Source organism: Trichoderma harzianum (assembly GCF_003025095.1).
Source record: "Trichoderma harzianum CBS 226.95 unplaced genomic scaffold M431scaffold_9, whole genome shotgun sequence".
Classification (NCBI taxonomy): Eukaryota; Fungi; Ascomycota; class Sordariomycetes; order Hypocreales; family Hypocreaceae; genus Trichoderma; species Trichoderma harzianum.
Genome location: NW_020209257.1, coordinates 142098 through 160370, shown reverse-complemented (window position 1 = coordinate 160370; position 18273 = coordinate 142098). Strand labels below are relative to the sequence as shown.

Sequence of the window (18273 nt, the reverse complement as noted above, 5' to 3'; positions counted from 1 at the left end):
CTCTTGCGCGTGTCCATTTGTCATCGTCTAGAGCCATAGTATTGCGTGCGTGCGTGTGTGCGTGCGCGAGCAAGCCTCAGCAGACGTGGCTGGTGACGATTAATGATTCGGTTCTGTCACCCGAATGCGTCAACCAGACCAGCGGAGATGCAAAAACAGGACGAGGGTTGCGCTGACGCAAAGTCTCAAGGGGATGTGACGCCTGGCACTCCGTCGTATATCTCGCTTTATTAGTCGGGGATCCTTGATTGGGCTGAAGAGCTGGGGTGCAATGGGCGGGGACCTTTTGTAACGCTGTTTGTCATTGGTGCCAGCCCTGTGCGCGGCCCCCAAAGATTAACGTTGGCCGGCAAAAGAGTCATCCTAGCAGCACAGACAACAGGGCTAGGCGTTAGTCTAGCAACTGGAGGGAAATAGTATTAGTCGCAAGTCGAAACTGTAGAGTTGTGTGGATTCTGGAGGTGTTGCTGCTTGTCAACTGCAGAGACTCAGCTCAGCGGAGAGGCAGGATGCGAGGCTGACAATGAAAATGATGGTGGAGTGAAGTTGAGAAAGAATTTGGAGGAAGCTTTGCGAGAAGTCTGTGCATCCAGGTACCTGCTTTGCTCATAACGTGACCTGGTACAGTATGGTAGGTGTATAGTTGCTGGGAAGGAGCAACTTGACGTTAGTACTAAACTGCCCTGCTCGGTATCGAAGCGACTCTAGACTTGGAACTCATCTCAACGTTAAGTCACCTATAAATAGCATCCAGGGCTTTTCATGGGCAGAGCTACAGCGGCCCTAGCACACAATTGGCCACAATTCACGCCTCACAATCGCCAAGATTGTTCTAATTCTTGGGCAGTCAAGTCTCGTCAAGTCTCGAACTCGTATCAATCCTTAAGCACATGCAGGTGGCGTCTGTGTCTAAACCGCCATCATCCAAGACAAGAGAGGGTGAACATGTGCACAGAATAAGGCACCGAAGCCGAAGAGGACAAACCGAAGCCGAAGAGGGCAAAAAGGCACAGGCGAGCCAGTATCCAAGAGTTTAGCCACTGTGTCCTAATCGAATGCCCCCCTTCTTTATTTTTCCTTCTTTTTGACATGGGACTCCTTCGCTTCAACCCAAAGCTGCGGCTGAAGCCACAATGCAGCGAAGGGCTGTTAAGTATTCTGCTCTCCGTAGTCGGTACGTAGGTCGTCCTTTTAACATTGGCCAGCAGGGTATTTTGCCCCACCAGACAAACCTGCAATATTACGATTGGCTTATATCGAGTGCTAACCTTTATCTCTAACCTTGTTTGACTTGAATCATGCCGTATTTCGGTCTAGCGCTGCTTCGTTTGATGCCTCGATGTTACTCGCACTAACTGCAGCCCTGGGAAATACCTCTAGCCAGTACTCAAGTGTTCTGGCGTTTACTCATATGGCTCTTTTGCAAACAAATAACCCGACGTCTGTTTCGGAGTCATTATCACGCCCGTTAGATTGCGCACTAGAATTGCTGTTAACCACTATCACTAAGGTAGATGCCTTAGGGCAGCAGTAGCACCAGGCAGCAAGTGGTAGTTACATGCATCTACATGTACACGGCACTGGGAGTGGCAACGAGAAAACAAGCAATGAGATGATGCTTCACACCGGCATCCCCCCTGCTGACGATCCCCTGCCCAGGAGGAGTAACCTCCCCGTCGCCTCACCCTCAATGCCGGGTTCCAGATGCAGTTCTCACGCTACTTGTACATGCTGGAACATACAAGGACGGACACACAAAATATACCGAGGAGACTCGTACGAGAACCAGCACCAGCACCAGCACCAGCACCAGCACTAACAACTAGCCCTGTTCTAGCACTCTTCTTGCGCTCAAACTCACGGGCCTTTCCCGCCCCCGGGTGACCCTCGCCTGTGATCCTTCGGTGCATCGGGCGTGTGAATTCTGGATTCCAAAACAGCATCAACAGACTAGTACTGCTACGTCACCGTTGTTACCTGTACGCCCTCCCTCCAAGGCCTCAAACTCGCATCCTCCGTATCGGTCCATGAGTCTATCCATCCATCCATCCCATCCCATCCCATCCCTTCACTCTAGCATCGGCTCCGTTCTCCGTCCACACACGATGCCGCGCACGCTGATTCCGTGCCACTACCAGCCCGGACCCCTGGAATCCTCGCAGTGGAGCCTGAAAAGGGCGTACCGCAGATCCCTTGGCGTGAATGCTCTAAACTGGTCCCCTGTCCGTACAGGTAAGCAGGCGGATGGCCCGTTTAGCTCCTGAATCACGGCTGTCGCTGCTCGATGACCGACGGGTGCTGGGGCTAGAGCCGGGGCTATTCTGGCATTTGGGTCGTTCTGGTTCTTGGGGCTCTGCTTGGGTCGGTTTCACGGCTCATGCTTTGGTTTTGCCTCGCTGTTTGACTTATAAGCCTTGGCTGATTCCCACTATCCACTGCGTCTCTTCTGTAATCGATTCTAACCAAGGACTATCTACCTTATCACGCCGTGTATTATTTCTCCTCTGGCTATTTGAGTATGAGACACTCTGCTCGTCTTAATGATATAGTTTCCCAATTAGCACGTGCTTCATTTTGAACACACATTGAACCTGAGTCGAACACGCCTGTCAATTGACACGACTCCGGGTATAAAATCCCAGGTTCAACCATACGGCGCCTACCAAAAAACTTACGCCCTCTCCGTAACTTAGCTCAAAGTCTCAAGCAGTCGATTGAAACATTCAGTTTTGGCCTCGGGACAGAGTCTTGTCTTATTACTATGCCTGCAACACAACGATCCAGAAGTCTCTCTCAAAGCCCTGAGCCTTCATCGAATAAGAGCAGCAGTTGCTCTACACCACCAAAAAAGAGTAAAGCAAGCGCAAAGGACGCCGAGTGGTCTGAGGTAACAGACCCAGAAGAGAGAAGAAGGATACAGAATCGCATTGCACAACGCAAGTTCCGTACGTCATTCCAACTGCATCCTAACTATGCTAAGCACCAGCTTGCTAACTACATATAAAGGTGGCAAAGTCAAGGAACAAAAAGAGAGAGCAGAGCGTGAAGCAAAAGACAAAGAACATGCCGGCAACAGCTACCGCATTCCCGAGCCAGACGACGTGGATACAGAGCCAGAGCCATCAGGTCTACCTTGGGGTAGTGTGAGCCTGAGCCACATCGTCTCTCGAGGACATGAGGCCGAAAGCCGTAAGAGTAGCGGACAGGGAACGCACCTAGAAGACAGCTTTGTCGCTAGAAATTATTCTTCGTCTTTCAGCTCTGAGGTGCGCCAGACTGCCAGTTATAGCAGCGGCGGAGCCAACGATAGCTACCTGGACGAGAATACCTACGTCTATGATGGACCAGCTTTTGGCCACCCCTATCCCATCTTTCCATGAAGACACATGAACATATTCTTATATATACTTTCTTCCTTCCTCTTCTTCTGTTCTTCTCAGCCTTTTACCTTCTTTGTTACTTTTTTCTTCTGTTGGCGAAGCCTCATTTTCAACAATTACCGGGTTTTTCGTTGAAATACAATGTCTTTATACTATCTGAGTTCAACGTTGTCTTAAGGCGCGGGCGCATATATGGGAAAGCATAAAGACGTTGATGAACACTACTACACCTCTTCTCATTGGTAATGATTAAGATATACAGCAGCGATCATGATGTTGATTAGTGCATGTACATAGCTTGAATTAAATAAACTGGAACTCCTGGTGTGCTGGCGTCGAAAGTTGACATGAGTGATCCTTTGCCCTAACTTTAGGTGCTCTTCATGTAGGCTAAGGGAAACCGGCAGCCCCCTTGCATGATGTCTAATGTTAAAAATCAACGGTTACACACATGTGCGTTGGTTGCGGTTTGCGACGGCAGATGGTGCAGGGGCCTATATTTTGTGGCTCTTGATCTAGATTTGTGGAAGTGGACAGGCCGATCATCTCGGGGGTTCAAGCCTCGCGCCAGGCGGGCTGCATGAAGGATCCGGCACACAACTTGCTGCATAATTAGGTTGCATGCCATGCTACGCACAAATAGTTTGAGAATCCACTCCAACATTTTCGAAGATATTTCCTGGCAAAGTGCTCGAATTGTTGTGGCAGTGATTCCCGTTTGTACGTAGGAGTGTTGGTGGAGCGAGTAAGGCGGAAGATCTTCAGCTAGAACTCTGTAGGATAGAATCCGGGGCTAACCAAAGAGAAGCAACGGCTGTCCTTTATCCTCAGCTTCGTGAATTCTGGTTGTATTAGAACCGGATAGCGTAATGCTTGCAACGAGAGGATGCGGATTGTAGCAGTAGACTTCACAGCACCGTTTTGTTTACATAATGGCTCGAGATTTAACACTTTGCCTTGGCGCTACTATCATGAACAATCCAACGAGCTATACATTAGTATTACCATACAACAATACCTTGTATAGTAGCCTACTGTCTGCCAATGTATCAATACTGCTTACTGCCTGATCATTTATCTCACTTCAGTCTTCGTTGTCATGACACATCAATTCTCAAAGCTTCCGCTCGTTACTCAGCCCAAAGCTCCTCTCTGGAGTATTTCGTATCGTTCCTGATCTCGCGCTACTCTGGCAGGTACCACAGCTTCTCACCCCACCTTCCTTCGCCCGGCAGTCGCTACCCGTTTGCACTGCGTACCTGCCTTACGCTTAGTGTGGGGTACTCTTCACCGCTCGGCAGAAAGCCCATATTTTTTATTTTATTTTGGTGCAGCAGCTCTTTCTAGCTGCAGATCGCATGCAGCTACCACCAAGATTTCTCAAACTTCAACTTGACCTACGCGCAATCTCAACAACGCACGACCTAGTCTCTGAATAAACAGAAATTCGTTCACTGTGACGTGTTCAACATACTTTGTCTCGATCTTCCCTAATCTACAAGTCATCATGGGTAATTCTGCCACCAACGAAAAGGCGGATGCCGATCGAGGTAGGTTTTTCGTCGCTATTTCTTTTTTCCAAGGATAGTCACATATTGGTGCTTCAATCAATGTTTCTGCATTGCCTATGACCTTTACAAGTCTTTCCAAGCTCATCGTAACTTTTCACAGAGGCTCGCAAGGCTCTAAAGAAGGCTCGCAAGGCCGAGCGCAAGGCCAATGAAGAAAACTTGGCCAAAGAGGCTTCTGATGATGCCAAGAACCCCATCTCAGGCAAGAAGCAGAAGCAGGAGAATGACAAGCAGAAGGGCGACAAGGAGCTAGAGAAACAGCTTTTGGAGGTTGAGAAGAAGCGTCTCCAGAATTTGGCAGAGTCCAACAAGCTTGAAGCCGAGGCCAAGCAGCTTCTGGCGCAAGCTGAAGATGCCGACAAGCTGGCCAAGCGCGTGGCAAAGGCTCTCAAGGTACGAAGTTTCCATCCTAGTGCATATATGGCTCTGTGCCTGTTATTGACTTTGCCTGTAGAAAATTACCGAGGATGGTGGCAGCCAGCTACCTTCCAAGCTCACGCATGACGACGATGCCGACGCCTCGGACGAGAAGGACGTTGATGCCGTCGTGAAAGACGCTGCTAAATCTACCACGGCTACTGATAACAGCGGCGAGAAGAAGAAGAAAGATAAGAAGAAGAAGTCCAAGTCCAAGTCTGAGGAGGGCGAAGCCGTCGAAGAGGTGACCACTACCAAGGCCAAGGCTGACAGCAAGCGGAAGAGAGAGGAGGATATTGCTGAGCAGCCAGTCAGCAAGAAAGATAAAAAGACCAAGGGAGGAGAGAAGGCTTCGCAGGCGTCCACCGAGCAGGTCAAGATTCAAGGTCTCGAGGGAGGAGCAGCTCGACAGGATAAGTTCCTTAGACTCCTCGGAGGTAAGAAGGCCGGTGTCAATGCCACCAAGCCAGGCAGCATGGCTTCCAACCCGGGCAAATCGGTCCGCGCCGAGGCAGCCATCCAGCAGCAGTTCGAGGCTGGCATGATGCTCAAGGAGAGTGGCCACAAGCGCCGCGGCTTGGGTGCGTAGGGCTGCCACATCCTCTGAGCGATGATGCCTTGGCAAACCCATCACTTGTACTATACTGCATACAGCATTGTCGTTTCGCATTGCATGTCAAGTTTGCATCTGTTCATCGCGTTGATTTGACGGATGAAGGCTATAAGGCGTTAGATAGGACTCACAGGAGATACCATATGGAATGATTTGTTTCTTGTTCTCTGTTCTCTCCTCTCATAAAATCCCCAAGTACTAGATTTACAATGCCCATGCGCCGTAAACCCCCATGATACCAACTCTAGGATCATGTCGCAAATAAGGCAAGATACGCAAATGAAATAACAATGTAACAATCGTGGCGGCAGCAGCACCAAGACACTTGACGGCGCTCACAGGCCGTCATTTTTGCTCTCACTCGCCTCCCACGCCCGCGCTCGCTCTTCCTTCTTCTATAATGTCAAGGTCTCTGCTATTTTCTCGTAGGCTTTCAACCCTTTTCCTTCAACTTTTTTTTTTTTTCCGCTTTGTTTCGATTCGAATTTATCAGTTAGGTAATGGATTCAAGGCGTTCGAACTAGATGCCAAAGAAGCGCGAGAGGAGCTCAAAGACGAGTCCGCCAAAGACGACAAATCCAAGTATGGCTGTGTCACGCAAGTTAGCGCAAGTATAGGATTAACAGTTCGAATTAGACGTACCGAGCCAGAAGATGGAGATGGGCGACTTGGGGGTCTCCTTGGTGCGCTTCTTGAGCTGGTCCTCCGACTTGCCCATCTTGTTCTCCTGGTCTTTGGCGAACTTGGCGTTGCGCCGGCGCTGCTCGAGGGTTTGGGCCTGTAGGATTGGGGTTGTTAGACATGTTTTTGGTTTTTATATGGTAAATTGCTAAGGATTGATGCTTACCATTGTGATTTATGAGTTTGTTGAGAGAAATTGGTAAATGGTTAAAGTGTAACGTAGCTGGAGAGATTGCGCCCAGACCGGGTGATGCGACTTCTTATACTAGAAGCTTTAATTAGACGGGGGCGAATTATTTCGGATGTCGTGTCAAATCCGAAGAGTGTTCGTTAGGAGGACAAGTTTAGGACAGATTTTGTTTTCTTTGCAAGGACACCGCGAAACAAGTCAATTAGGTACGAAGGAGCGAAAAAGGGCGATAGACAAAATCGAAAGGAATGGAATAGGAAGAAGTAAATGGCCAGCAAGATTGATTTCAGGGATCTGGGACAAGGACATGTGTCGTCAAGGGAAAATAGCCGCGGCGCTATCTAATCGATGAGGAGGTTCCAGATACGAGCTCGCACCGGTTACGGGGAGTGGCAGAAGAGGTAGTCGGTACCTTCGTGAGGTGCAGGTGCCTGGGGAGCTGCCTGTACGAGTATGAGCACAGGTACTGCTAGCGCATGTGTGGCGTGTATCGGGCCTAAAAACGGTCCAGCCCAGGTGTCCCTTTGCGGGGTGCGACATGCTGGACAATGGGCGGATGGAGCAATGCGACAGCGCAATTGTTCCAGGCCGTTTTAGCGGGCAGCAGCGCCGAACAGAGTGTGTCCTTGACAGGTACAGTCCGCCTGCACCGCCACATGGTGCATGATCGATGTACTCAATGTCTGCATGGTTCGGATCTGGCAACAGAATTTAGCGCCCTCGTTAGCAGGCCCGTGATGCTAAAAACTGCACTACAGTTTTCGGCCCTATGATGACAGAGCCCGAGAGAAACTGGAGCTTTCCATCGGCGAACATGCGCTCCAGCGCCCAATGACCGGCAAAAGCACGCATTGAGACACGTGCATCTCCCTGAGACGAACTTCTCGCAATCCGGATTTTCGAAAGCCATGAATCCGGCTCTGGGGCTAAGCGTCTTGCGCCGGAGAGCGGCTGCTGCTGCTGTTCCGCGCATCGCAGCGGCGAGACAGGCGAGAAGCTATGCGACGAAGCAGCCGAGCCCAGTGGTTAGCAGTCCCTTCGCCGCCTTTCCGTCCTCAATTATCTTCTCTTTTTGGTACTGACTTGCGGCGTGTAACAACGATAGGCGCAGTTCTACAAGACGTTTACCCGCCCGATAGGCAAGGTCCTTGTCCTCGCCGTCTTCACATACCAGGTCGCATACTGGACCTGGACGAAACTCGAGGCCGATGAGCATCGCGCAGAAGCTGACGGTGAGCAAGCATGAGTTCCTTATGTCACCGGATTCTCCTGCAGGAAGTCGAAGCTGACGGGAATGTGTGTTATTGTAGCGACGATTGCAGCGCTGGAAAGCACTGTGAATGAATATAAAAAGACAAAAGATGGAAAGAAGGATATGCCGTGAAGGGAGAGATACCGAAACGGCATTGAGAATTGGAAAGGCATTGAAACTCCATGCGGGGAGTGGTGATATGGCATGAGGAGCAACATATCCAACGCCATCACGATACAGACGACGAACAGATTATTCATAAATCGGGGCCAAATGAAAAGGCCACTGTAATACCACCATCAACAACAATCAAAGGGCTCTCATCTCTTGTTGATGCATGCATTTGCCTGTATTCCGTTCTCTATACTCTTGATATTGCCAATCATCACAGGCGTGATTCAAATCGCCAGCCAATCTCCAGGCTTCTATTCAAAAAGAGCTGCTAGCCTTCCAATGGACCAGCCTCATCATAAAACAGCCTTGGTCAAATTATATGTCGCCCGTAAAACGCCATGCTCCTCTTTCTTCTCAAAATAGTGAACCGACCTTTCAAATCCTGTCAACGCTAACCATGAACGCCTTGCATGCGGGATAAATACCACTTTGCTCTTCTTCTTTTCAAGCCTCATATCATAGCAAAAGACCCGAGCCAAGACCAAGAGCCGCAACAAGGAGCACCAGGCTGGGCTTGATTGCTCCTGAGGCACTGACTTGAGTTCTCGGCTCTCCTGGGTAATTGCAAGTAACTGCTCCGCCGTTAGGGTCGCGTAGCCCGTAACTCACGTTGAATCCAAGTTTGCCAGCCTCGGGACACCCAAAGCCAATTGCCGCTGGGCATCCCTGGACGACTCCATAGCAGAGATCCGCGCAAGGCAAGATTTCCTTGTAGGGACCCGGCGCTATCACCTCGTCTATGAAGGTGGTTCGGGATGTGTTGAAAGCCGGCGTCTTCATAAGCTCTTGTCTCAGCGCATCAGGGAGAAAAGTACCGTTGGGGAAGGACTGGGCGACGTTTCGTGGAATGGTGTAGTTGTTTTGCTTTGAGAAATCCTCACAACGGGGGATGGCGACGGCGCAGAGCCATTGCTTGTAAGCCACTGTACAGTTGTTGCAGTTGACCGCCAATGAATACCGCTGCGTAGACGGCGCTTCACACGGAATTTGCATCATCACGTTTTGAAAGTTGGCATACATCTGCTTGGCATACGCGTCGTAGAGATTTCCCAGCTCCGTGTTGTTGAACTTGTTGTTCCCAGGAGCTGCCCACTGCACGTCGTCACAAAAGTCCAGATCGGTGATGAGATTGCAGTTTGTTCCTAATCAAATATGTTAGTACATGGCCTTCTTCCCCCCCAGAATGCGAAAAGTAAAATCATACCTGCTGAGGTCTGGAAGTCGGTGGGTGGAAAGACGGTGCCTCCACCTCCAATCACCCCTGTGTTTTGTCTCTTGGAGTTGGTTGTTGCATTCACAAGCTTGACTAAGATTCCGGAATATGACGAACTGGAGTTGAGCCCTTCAAAATAGTATTGTTGCCTTGGCCAGCCACCGGGGCCCTTGTCGGTCATCTTGGTTCGGACCAATTCATTATTATTCATTTGTCCATTATCCAGTCTTTTCGAAGCAATCTGAGCAACATTATTCATTCCACACACCGAGCGCGTTAGCCCGTCTAAAATCGGTGCCTTGCTGCCCTGGACGTAAAGTTCGTACTGCGGACCGGCGTTCATGATGGACGAAATCTGGCTCGTATTGCTTGTCAAAGCCGCAGTCTGGAGCAGGGCAGATTTGGCGTCACTGTCCATCCATAACAGCTGGCCATCTTTCGAGTTGTATTGGTAGTAGTAGGCATCAATCGATGCTGCAATCTCAAAATTGTATATGCCTTGGAAATCTTTGGTGACATTCGGGGCTGAAACGGTGACGTATACGTCCCCTGTTGCGTTTAAGCTGTACATGACAGCCCCTTCTACAAATGCCTTTGACTGAACTCCGGCCGCAGGTTTCGTAACGTCGGGGCATCCATCTTTGCTAGAAGTAGAGATAAAAAAAAGCAGCTGCGGGGGTGTCGCTGTGTCCGAAGATGTGCTGTGTGGTTGAAGGCAGGTGTTTGCAGACAGGTAGAGAGTTCTTGTAGGACCACTGCCTTGGTCATCATTTGGCGTATCAGTATCATCGGCACGCCTTTCCAAGTCTTGATCATCCCTTTTCAGGTCTTGTTTGGAGTTGGAAGACCCCGAGCTTCCACTGCCGCTGAAGATGACGCTCTTCTGTACCACATAACAGGCAGAGGCACCAGGCTCAAGGTTCAATGGGATCGGGATGTTGTTTTGTAGAGGGGTTGAATCGACGGGGGCTCGACCGACTATACCGCGATCAAACAAGGTAAAATCGGGTTCGTAAAAGGAATGCGATTCAGCGTCCAGCCGCAGAGGCTCTGCCGGGGTGGTCAAGTCGGACAGAGGAGGTGCTGCAAGCTCCAGAGCGAGCGCCGCGGTGGGTGCGAAGAGAAGAATGTAGAGCATCAAAACAACCAGCAGCCCCGCGAGAGAGGCCGCAAGTCGCGATTGCAATGGGGTCAATAGCATCACAAGCGCATGCCGTGCGGGCTTCTGTTATCTTGGTTGTCGCTTGCGAGAAGGTCGTCTAGTAATGCGGCATGTTCTTTTTTCTAATTGTGATACGTCGATCTCCAGGAGACATGTGATATCATGGTGGATCTCTGCAATGTTTCAAGAAGAAGAAAAGAAGCAAAAGAGAAAGAAAAAGAAAAGAAAGAAAGAACCTCCTTCTCCAGCCGTCAGCTGGCGTTGTCGGCTTCGCTTCCGCTTCAATGGTTTGTCAGATCGTCGTTTCACGATAATACGGAGTACCAGATGCCGGTTATCAGGCGGGTGGCAGTTATCGAAGCGCGCAGGGGGGCCGCACTCAGGGAGAGGCGCAGCTCACCCGCACAGCCACGTAATCCGCAATCCAGCAGCTGGTACCTCGTATCCCGGACATTTCTGCACCATCGACGTAGAGACAGAGGGCACACCGAATGCGCATGCGCACGTGCGAAAAAGCAGAAAATTGAGTGTTGTTTTTCAGTTTACAGTGCTGCAAAATAAACCTGTGGCTTTCAGTAAACAAATGCTCCGGATAATTGGCAGTGAAATGCGGTAGCGTCCTGGACGGTCGAGTGGTGGCGTCATTGGCTGCGCCGGAGAGCTCATGCTCCTACACTTCAGCTTGAGTTGGGACTCCTGCTCGTCACAAAGCGTCTTTCCATTGTCACATGTTCATTCTCTCTTCAAACTGATACTCGATTGCGCCCTACAGCTTCCAATTCATGACACCTTCTAAACAAACATGCGTTATCGAAATCCTGATTCCCAAGCTCTTGGTTCCTCAGATAACCCTAATCCTTCTCCGGAAATCCAACATGTGCCGGCGATTCCGTGATACCCCATTTTATTCCCAATAATCGGTTGTTTCAATCTGGCCCGTCCTCCATCTTTGGGGTCTACAGCACCTGGTCCGGGACTTGGCGAGCAAGTGGTTGATCTTTGCGACCAAGTGGAAGTAGCTGCTCAAGCTAGCATAATTTACTGAGTCTTGTCAAAGGCATCAGTCTTGGAGCGGAGACCGGCAGAAGTGCCAGGGCCCTGGAAGTATCGGCCGAGGGTAGGAGCAAGGAAGGATCGGAAAACGACCTCAGCGCCGCTACAGGGTGAAAAAATTAGATCTTTCTACACGTGGAAGCTTTCTGGAAGAGAAACTTACCGGAAAGTGGGGAGAGCCAGCCACAGCAGGAAGATGAACTTGAAGACAAAGTAGAAGGGGAACCAGTAAACAATGCTGAAGAAGCCCTCGACGACGGTGAAGAAGGCGAAAACAACCCAGTACTGGAAAATGGAATTAGTCGCCGTGGTTCTTTGGTCCGCGCAGACGCAAGGTGCAGGGGCAATCAGAAGTAACTCACCGTCAGCCACTGGGTGTCATCTTCCTTGGACTGGGAGAACAAAGCGCCCAGAGAGTAGTAGCCAGGAAGAACAAAGCCGGCAAAGTTTGTGAGGAGCTGGCCACCAATGTTGAAGATGATGAGGAAGAAGTAGAGAGCAGCAACACCGATGACGGCATAGGCCTTGGGGACACCAATCTGCTTCTCGAGATTGTTAAGGGCGGGGTATTTGGAGAGCTGTACATTTAACAAAGTCAGCACGCAGAGCTCGATTGAAGGTATGGCATTGGCCGAGGCGGCGCAGTAGACAAACCTCCTTATCAATGACGCTCAGATAGTCCTGAGCCTTTGCCTGGGCAGACGCCATTTTGCTTTAGGTTGAAGCTTGATGCTCAAATTTGCGCAGCTGTCGACGTGGAGATTCTTGCGACGACAGCAAAAGGTCCCCGCAAATAAAAATAAGAAATAAATAAGCACAAGGTGTAGATGGATAGGTAATAGTAGCGCTAGAGGAGGTGCTTCGAGATTGCAGAGCAGAGCAGGAGGAGGAAGAAAAGTTACAAAATAAGGGTGGATGCAGGAATGGGAGTGATGATGGTATTAAGAGGTTGATCGAGCCCAGATTTCAGGAAGCTTTTGATAAATAGCGTCAGCGGCTTGGGGCTTGTGGAAGTAACAGGTTGCACTTGGCAAGGGAATGGACCGGCTACGTGTGCTGCTGAGTCGATCTGCTCCGTGCTGAAACTGGGGCCATGCTTGTGTTAGGGCCGAGGTGTCGGCATCCGGCAAGGTACCTGCTCAGCCCAGCAGGGCTTGGCCAGAGTGAGGGGTACACGTCATGGGCTAGATACATGTTATCCTATCATTTGCATGGAAGGGTCGGATATTCTGCGGTGCCCCTTCAGGTGTGGTGGAGGGGAAAACGCAGCAACCTGAAAATACGGCAATGGAAGACCAATGGAAGACGTCAAGACAGCAGATAACGCAGCGAGATGGAGCCCCAGCGGAGCATTTCCTGAATGTGCCTAACTACGGGATGTAGAACGCCGTAGAAGATGCGTACCTGTACAGCGCAGCGCTCGTCACGATCCGGTGCTGACTCGAGGTACTCTGTACGTGGCGACTACTCCGCACTACCCAGTAGTATTCCGGGCATTAGTCTTGTCCCCTGGGGACTTGGGGGACGTCAGCAGCAAGGGGTTGTGAGAGGTCTTGGACTTGGAGAGCTTGCGAGGGAGCACCCGACAAAGGCTGTCGGACCATGAGCACGCGCATGTGATATCACCTATCTACTTGGGAGAAGTACCATGCAGGGAACTAAGGCCAGACTGAGAGTAAAGTGACAATTATTAACCTGAACAACAACTGAGCAGGAGAGAGTATCTAGGTAGCCAAGCCAAAAGGTGCCATACCGCTTCTTAAGTTTTACTGTATTTCTCAGATGATGATGCCAAGTACGGAGCTGAGTATTACCGTATTGCAAGCGCTGTCTGTCCGGCACCGCATCCGGGAGCTAGGCACTTAAATGAAATCATTACCTAGGTAGTGTAAGTAGGTGGTAATGTGCGTGCTTTCATACTCAGCAGAGTACAGTTGACTACTACTATATTTGCTGCTCATTTGCGATTACCAAATCAAACAAGCAAGATAAAGAAAGAGAACAATAACAATATTGCATCCCTTGACGCATGTATATTTATTCAGAAAAGCCACCATGAAATTATAAGGTATGACATGACAGCCTTTTCCCGAACTCTTTTGTTATTGCCTCACAATTCGGCCACAGCTGGAATTCCACCTAATTAGTGCGCAAGCCTGCTTACCTAATGTCGCAAAGTTTGTTATTCTGCCTTTTGTTTAGTTTTGCCTAGTTTGGCTTCTTGCCCAGTTGGGGTCCTGCGTCTGCCCGTCTGCTTTTCTCCTCTCGTTGGCCTCGCAACAGAAATTCAAATCACAACAACAGCTGCAGCCAAAAGTCGACTCGGCACAAACCACCAGGCGCGCGCATCGACAGAATCGCCCGTGCAGCTCCTGTGCAAAGTCGCTTGCATCAGCTCCTTCTTCGCTTCCATCTTGGGATTTTTTTGACCCTTGCTCGCGTCTGGTCGCGGCGAGATCCGGGTCGCCAAACCTGCTCGTGTCTCCGGTCCACAGCCAATGTTTGTTGTCTAGTTAGCAGCCATTTCGACGACAAACTTCAGCCCTTGAAACTCAACCACGCCAGACTCTCACCATGGAACAGGGTATACTTTTCCCAGCCTGTGCAATTGCTTTTCCTTTTAATCCCTTTCAGGGCGCTGCCAGCTAACTCTTCGTTCCCCTGCAGACAATTCAGCGACACGCGCAGCCGCCAAGGCCAGGAAGCGGCCTCTCTCCCGCGCTTCCACGACGTCGATTCACAGCGCCGCTACCCAGTCCAATCTGGACCAAACCGCCTTCGCCGAGGCCTCATCTCTCTATACCGGTCAATGGATCCCCAGCGAGCACCACGGTCACTCGAAAGACATGGGCGCCGCACCGCAAATGTCCCCTGAAGACATGATCCTGCAGGCGGCGACCCACATGCAGTCCTCGAACCACGACTTCTCCATGGACGGATCCATGGGACCTGCCATGGCCCATCATATGCAATATCAACAACACCACACAATGACGAGGCATCCGCTGCCTGCCGAGCAGTACGGCACCAATGCGAGCTTCACCGAGGGCGACAGCCAGATGCTGGATCGCGAAGAGAACGAGGACGGCGACTCCATGACAGGGGCCGCCGGTGCCGTCAAGACGGCCACGAGATCTAGTGCAAACAACGAGCTGGAAATGAGGCACCTCTACAGCGCGAACCGGCATCGCAGTCTCCAGGATGTGGCACGTGAACTGCATGGAAACGAGCGAGGGCCCAACTCAGAGCGGACCCGCCAGGTTTTTGCCATGTTGTGGTATGCGCCATGTGCTATATGTGTTTAATGTTGCTTGTTCTGACCTTGTGCGTTTGCAGGATCAATTCAGTCTGTTCCAAAGGAAAGGGCTCCGTTCCTCGCGGCCGAGTATATGCCAACTATGCCTCACGATGCGCCACCGAAAGAATTACAGTTTTGAACCCAGCTAGCTTCGGAAAGCTGGTCAGGGTTCTCTTCCCCGGCCTCAAGACACGCCGTCTTGGAGTTCGAGGAGAATCAAAATATCACTACGTCAACTTCGCCCTCGCTGAGGATCAGCCAGAGGCGAAGGAGCCGCAGCCGCAGCCGCAGCCACCGAGGGCGCTCCCAGAAGCAGCAGCAGCTCTTTCTCAGAGCCTTAGGTAAGTCAAAGGACGAGACTACGATGCGAATTACAAAAAACAAGACTTGTTACTGATTCAACTCCAGCGTCCCAACACAGCCTGGTAACAACAATGTTCGCCGAGATGTACTGCCCTCACCACAAACAGCCACACAACCTCAAATCAACCCCCTACCGACCAAGTCATCAAACAGATCCCACAGCCTCTATAACCACCCCGACCTCAGCAACATTGATAATGTGAATGCTACATCCAACAAGACGGAGCTGCAGCTGGCGTTTCCGCCCCCTGATGAGAGCGCGTTCGAACAATCAGAGCCAATTGCACTGCCTCCGATTGAATCCTATCTACCTCATGGAACCGACCCCGATGCAGCCAAATCGCTGTCTGCTCTGTACCGATCACACTGCACATCCTTGGTAGAGTGCATCCGGTACTGCCGTGAAAAGACGTTCTTCCACCTATACACGTCTTTCCAGGGCACACTGACCATGCCCGTCCAGAAGTTGTTTGGACACCCCGCCCTTGCCCCATGGATTGAAGGATGCGACATTGCTCTATATCAACGAATGATGCGCATTGTGTCTGGCTTGACTCTTCAAGTCGTTCCCAAGCCAGTTCTCGATACCCTCCGCAACATTTCCGAGAGATTGGTGCCCCATATTCGAGACTCATTCCAAGGCCAGCCACAGCACGTTATTACGGCCAAGGAATCGCCGGCTGCCATTTTTGCAGGCCTGTTGGATCGTGCCCTGCGTGTGAATCTGACGGCACATGCTGCAGCAAACATGCTTTCAAACCCAGCCAATCGCGATCAGATGTATGTTGACTGGATCACCATGATTCGCGCTCGCAAGATTGCCGAGTGCGTTCCAACCCGCGGCATGGACGACGTCGTCACCTTGCTCGTGACTGAAATTAGAGATTTGCTAGATCCGGCAAATGTTCCTTGGGAGGTTGAATGTCTAACAATCTATGGGGACGTGGTTACACGCAGTGGTCGCCAAGCGGAGGCCGATGCTGGCGTCGACACATCGGGTCAGAACGTCTTGGACAGATGGGTCAATTTCTTACAAAGCCTGCCAGCAAAATTCCCTTACGCGTCACATGCAGATATTGTGTGGTGTGTTGAAAGAGTCGGGACCGCCGTCATGAGAGATCTTACATTAGCCCAAGGTAAGAGCTTTGGCTCCTGGTGGGTGACCAAGACGTGGGTGGATGAAATGACGTGCTTCCTGGCCGAGCAAGGCGGATTCATGAAGGAAAGTGCCAAAGCACCCATACCGGCAGCAGAACCTCAGTCTCAGGTCTCCAGCAAGCCTACGAGCAGACAGGTTTCTCGATACAGCAGCGGCAGCGATGATGTGAGCGTAGCCCATGTATCACACACGCAGCCAGGCCGAGCGCCGTTTCCACCACCAAACAATACCAACTCGGCCCCGATGATTGCCGATTCCCATGATGATAGTGGCATAGGAATTCGGACTCCCGAGGAAGATTTTCCCATGGACAAGTTCACTTTCGCAGGAGCAGAAGGCCAGGGGCTGGAGCTGGCCGCGGGTGCAAGCTTATAGTAACCCTTTCTCGCCTCCACGAGATCACATGAACTACCTTGCAAAAAAAGAAGAAAAAGGTTTCAAATAAACTGGAAAGATGGAATGAAGAGGGATGGGAGAGTTAATTACGCAGCAGATTGCCTCTGGTCTGGGCCAAGATCAGCCCGACCAAAGGTCACTGCGATAGGAGACGGATTAATCACTGTGATGATCGGACGAATGGACGACGACACGACATCTGGACTGTAATAAAAGGCTTCCGCACGGATGGTTCCGACCGGGGGGTTGGTGTTTTTTTCTGTTTCTTGCTATATATTTCAAAGGCCTTGCGGTGGCCATCTTGTTTCCCGCTGGTTGTATTCTTTTTTTTTTTATTGGAGGGGAGGACCATGGCAAGGCGCGTGTTGGAATAGACGGGGTGTTGGCAATTACTGGATAGGGTGTACGATGCATTCAGCACCTGTTTCTCCGGATACGGTGTGAACGGGGTGCTCTGCTGCAGATGTGTTTTTTTCTTTTTATTTGATATCATGATAGCTGAGCAGAGTACTGGGTATGTCATGCATGTTGTGGCTCACCGCGTTGCGCCACAAGTAAGGGAATAGGACACATTCGAATGTGCGTCTCACGAAAGCCAATCGCGAATTAATAATTGCAGTTGGAGGAGTAGTCAGAGAGAGAGAGAGAGAAAAGAAGAATCATCTTTGTAACTACTGGCTGCAATAGGACATCAACTATTCTACTACTGTACCACTGCCCTCTTCTGTACAGTACGTAAGCCGCCACAGCCAAGTAAGACGGATGCGTTCAACGGCAGTGGTTTGATTCGTGCCCAGGGGTCTGTCTTATCTGAGACTCACCACCAAGACTCATAAATCATCCGCATACAACAACGCAACGATGAGATAGACGTCAAATCAAGACTCAATTGATAAAGGTCACGACTAATAGTATAACCGCTTTGCCGTGCCGGGTTCACACTTTGGTTTGACTATTGAAAATTCCCTCTTGATTTTCCCTGTTCGGAGCGGACGAAAAAAAAACTGGAGACGAGACTCGCCGTTCTTCGGCCCACGCCACAATACGAAACCGGCTCCATCACTCAGATTTTGGACCATTCGGTGTCCGAAACGCCCCTCCACTAAATCTGTGACTCTTTCGATTCATTGGAGATTCGGACTGAGCTGAGGCAACCTTTTTTTTTCCCCTTACCTTTTCTGCCATTGGAGGCTTTTTTGATCTGTGGCTTTCTCTTTTTTTCTATTCTATTAAAAAGCTAACTACATAACTTCACTGCCACTATCTTTTTGACTTCGTGTCTTCGAACATTTTACTCACTCAATTTTACTATTTTTTCCTTTTTCCTTTTCATTGTCTTCAAGGGGTAATT

The 18273-nt window shown here is 50.4% G+C and overlaps 8 protein-coding genes across 8 annotated transcripts; 5 read left to right on the top strand and 3 right to left on the bottom strand.

Moving 5' to 3' along the window:
• Positions 1 to 1439: 1439 nt before the first annotated feature.
• On the top strand, positions 1440 to 2513 carry M431DRAFT_465290 (hypothetical protein). Its single transcript, XM_024915389.1, has 2 exons — positions 1440 to 1776; positions 1838 to 2513. The coding sequence occupies exons 1-2, from the start codon at positions 1559 to 1561 to the stop codon at positions 2262 to 2264; spliced, it is 645 nt and encodes a 214-aa protein (XP_024772226.1). The 5' UTR covers positions 1440 to 1558; the 3' UTR covers positions 2265 to 2513.
• Positions 2514 to 2761: 248 nt separating this feature from the next.
• M431DRAFT_496877 (hypothetical protein) lies at positions 2762 to 3380 on the top strand (the record flags this gene model as incomplete). The annotated part of the gene is made up of 2 exons (XM_024917536.1): positions 2762 to 2945; positions 3007 to 3380. The coding sequence occupies 2 exons, from the start codon at positions 2762 to 2764 to the stop codon at positions 3378 to 3380; spliced, it is 558 nt and encodes a 185-aa protein (XP_024772225.1).
• Positions 3381 to 4887: 1507 nt separating this feature from the next.
• On the top strand, positions 4888 to 5957 carry M431DRAFT_7086 (hypothetical protein; the record flags this gene model as incomplete). The annotated part of the gene is made up of 3 exons (XM_024921828.1): positions 4888 to 4930; positions 5052 to 5344; positions 5406 to 5957. 3 exons carry the CDS (start codon positions 4888 to 4890, stop codon positions 5955 to 5957), a joined length of 888 nt encoding a protein of 295 aa, XP_024772224.1.
• A 544-nt stretch (positions 5958 to 6501) lies between these two features.
• M431DRAFT_496874 (hypothetical protein) lies at positions 6502 to 6831 on the bottom strand (the record flags this gene model as incomplete). Its single annotated transcript, XM_024917535.1, has 3 exons — positions 6502 to 6569; positions 6624 to 6759; positions 6829 to 6831. 3 exons carry the CDS (start codon positions 6829 to 6831, stop codon positions 6502 to 6504), a joined length of 207 nt encoding a protein of 68 aa, XP_024772223.1.
• A 792-nt stretch (positions 6832 to 7623) lies between these two features.
• Positions 7624 to 8461, top strand: M431DRAFT_509818 (hypothetical protein). The gene is made up of 3 exons (XM_024919366.1): positions 7624 to 7877; positions 7958 to 8084; positions 8163 to 8461. The coding sequence occupies exons 1-3, from the start codon at positions 7761 to 7763 to the stop codon at positions 8234 to 8236; spliced, it is 318 nt and encodes a 105-aa protein (XP_024772222.1). The 5' UTR covers positions 7624 to 7760; the 3' UTR covers positions 8237 to 8461.
• A 273-nt stretch (positions 8462 to 8734) lies between these two features.
• On the bottom strand, positions 8735 to 10629 carry M431DRAFT_89831 (hypothetical protein; the record flags this gene model as incomplete). Its single annotated transcript, XM_024924069.1, has 2 exons — positions 8735 to 9420; positions 9483 to 10629. 2 exons carry the CDS (start codon positions 10627 to 10629, stop codon positions 8735 to 8737), a joined length of 1833 nt encoding a protein of 610 aa, XP_024772221.1.
• Positions 10630 to 11691: 1062 nt separating this feature from the next.
• Positions 11692 to 12414, bottom strand: M431DRAFT_90481 (hypothetical protein; the record flags this gene model as incomplete). Its single annotated transcript, XM_024924151.1, has 4 exons — positions 11692 to 11809; positions 11870 to 11991; positions 12069 to 12284; positions 12361 to 12414. 4 exons carry the CDS (start codon positions 12412 to 12414, stop codon positions 11692 to 11694), a joined length of 510 nt encoding a protein of 169 aa, XP_024772220.1.
• A 1866-nt stretch (positions 12415 to 14280) lies between these two features.
• On the top strand, positions 14281 to 16901 carry M431DRAFT_483691 (hypothetical protein; the record flags this gene model as incomplete). Its single annotated transcript, XM_024916140.1, has 4 exons — positions 14281 to 14290; positions 14374 to 14983; positions 15043 to 15345; positions 15413 to 16901. 4 exons carry the CDS (start codon positions 14281 to 14283, stop codon positions 16899 to 16901), a joined length of 2412 nt encoding a protein of 803 aa, XP_024772219.1.
• Between the last annotated feature and the right edge of the window lie 1372 nt (positions 16902 to 18273).